The 2,700-nt window shown below is 38.1% G+C and overlaps 1 protein-coding gene across 1 annotated transcript in view; it reads right to left on the reverse strand.

The window, feature by feature from the left end:
- LOC103590317 (protocadherin Fat 3-like) overlaps positions 1-2,700 on the reverse strand; it is a 186,147-nt gene that overhangs the window by 4,592 nt on the left and 178,855 nt on the right. Inside the window, exon 3 of the mRNA XM_008572524.1 lies at positions 2,071-2,385. Coding sequence (XP_008570746.1) covers positions 2,071-2,385 — 315 coding nt within the window. The remainder of the gene's footprint in view (positions 1-2,070; positions 2,386-2,700) is intronic.

Here is a 2,700-nt window from a genome sequence, read left to right on the forward strand (position 1 = left end):
AAAAAAAAAAAAGAAAACTAATAGGCATGATAAATGTTTGGTGATTGAATAAAAGGATAAATAAAATCTAGTATTTTCTTATATGTGTCTGAGAACTACAAAGTATGCTGTATTATACAATTAGACAAGTTAGACCAAAATGTCATACCTAGCACAAATGAGTTTTAAAAATCTATGACAAGAAAAAAAATTGATGGCAAGGACCAAGAAATTATAAATATGATTAAGGCTCTTATTATGCAATGTAGGCCAAACTGTGATAATACACGGCTTCCTGAAAATTCACATGCAAACTTTTAAAAGCTGCATACAAAACAGCTTTAGTCATGTGAGTGTACCTGTTCTTCTCTGCACACAATGTATAGTCAGACTTTTTCAAATCCAACCCAAATTCTTCCCTGTGACAGTTAGTCTTTATTTATTTTCAGTCCTAAAGTGGAGGAAGAGAAAAGTTGAAACACTTCTTTTACACTGACTTTTAACTTCTTATAAAGAGGGTCCCGGGCCCACCATTAACGACTCAAGTGGCAACGTGACCAAGACGGACGACGCAGAATCTGACTGCAGGTATTTCAGACTCCACTGGCTATGAGATGTGAAGATGTCTGGGTCCTCAACTTGATGGGTGGGACCTTTTTCTGTATTTGTTCTTTCCCTCCTTCCCTCTCTCCCTCCTTCTCTCTCTCTCCCTCTTTTCTCACCCTCATTCTTGAATTTGTAGTGTTTGAATTCATTTCTTTGTCACCACTTTCCATGTAGCTCTTTGCCATAGCAAGAAAGTGAAGCAGGAGAGGCTTCCCAAGCACAGTATGGGGATTTATTCCTCAGGTGCACGGGGAGTTTTCCCCACTTAATGGGGCTCTAGAAGGTTGGGGCAGGCTCCAAATCTGAGTCCTCTCCTTCAAGGACCAGCGGGCCTCAATCAGGTACTGATAGCTGATGACCACCCTTTGTCTTAAATGAAACACAAATCAAATCCTGATTCAACACTTAAAATGCAGAAGTCTGCTTAACAAAATGACTGAACTGCTCATAATTAAAGAAAGTCAATGGTTTAAAAAAAAAAGCAGGCATTCTCTTCAAATTATGGTAACAGGAAGCTGACATATAAAAAATGCTTGGGGTCAGCTGTATATTTCTACTTTAACAAATACAGGCAGGAGAAATAACTATCAACTACACACATAAGTAGTTCATCAGGAAATCCAAGTCTGTCCACACCAACAAACACCAACCTAGTCTAACTTTTGATCAGCATCAACTCACTTGCCCAGGGTGAAATGAATTTACGTTATTCTAAATTGCAATGAATTAAAAGCCCATCCATCAAAACTCTTACTGAGTGTTTTATTCCCTTGTTCACATCTAAAAGAGGCAAATCACAAGAATGCAATGAACTTTGAGATTTACTCTGCAAAGCAAGTTTCCAATATATGTACTTGTCTCAGAATGCATTCAACCAAACTCCACTTCTGCTTCTGATCCCAGACCTTTCTGATCCTTACTCAACAAATTAAGTTTCCATTAGAATCTCTTGAAACTTTTTGAGTGCAAGACCAGAAAATTAAAGTTTAACATATTTTATGTAAAGATTGAGACATTGGAAGTTCTTTTGAACATTAATGCTTCACTGATGGATAGTACAGGAATCACAAAAAATCAGGGGCTTGAAGTTAAGGCTTTAAGGAAATCATTTATAACAAGGTGGACTGAAGCCAAGCAAGGGAGAAATTCCTGGAGGTAGAGGTGTCACAAAGTCAGCTTATCCAAGAACCCAGCACAGGCCAGGCTATTCTGTCCCAGGCTCTCTGAGTGGCTAGGGAACCACATTTTATTATTATGAATAAAACAAATCTAAGGCTATCTCTGAAAGCCTCTGAGTCCTATTAGACCACTTCACCTGAGTATCAGGTGGAATTAAAACATACCAAACAGACAGAAGGAATGCTCACCTTTTCAGAAACTATCCCCAGAAAGAAGGATCCTATTCTCTAGACAATAAGAAGTGTCAGACCAATAAATTTATAAGCTGGCTACCAACTAAAAAAAGTCATACAAGCATTTCCTTACCTGTTTTTATATTGATGGCAAAAAAATTCTGAGGATTCCCACTTGTAATCCTGTATGTCAGTTTTTCATTGGAACTGGAGTCAGGATCTTCAGCCTGGATCTGAATGACAGATACATCCTTTGGAGAGTTTTCCATGACAACAGGATAATAAATAGGTTCCGAGGTCAGTGGGGCATTGTCATTCACATCTTCAACTTCAATGTAGACCTCAATGGTGGAATAGAGTGGAACAACACCGCGGTCCGTGGCGTACACTGTCAGCCAATATGATCCCATTGTCTCCCGATCAAGAATATCTGCAGCAGTGATGACCCCTAAGACAAAACGGAGAAAGTGAGACTGCTATAGCAGAACAGGAAGACATTAAATAAATAATCCCAAATTCCAGAGGGTTGTGCTAATTAATCTTGACATATGAAGAAAACAAAAAACAAAAAAACCCAACCCAAATCCATAATACAAGATTAAATTAAGATCTCAAAGATGTCACTCTTTACATAAGAAAATGATTCTTCTGCAGGACTCATATCAAATAGTCCTAGAGTTTGTGAAGTATAATTACATTCACAAATACTTTGTTTTGAATTTTGCAGACAGACACATGTCAAACACACACACACACACACACA

This window comes from Galeopterus variegatus, unplaced genomic scaffold (genome assembly GCF_000696425.1).
Source record: "Galeopterus variegatus unplaced genomic scaffold, G_variegatus-3.0.2 Scaffold799, whole genome shotgun sequence".
Classification (NCBI taxonomy): domain Eukaryota; kingdom Metazoa; phylum Chordata; class Mammalia; order Dermoptera; family Cynocephalidae; genus Galeopterus; species Galeopterus variegatus.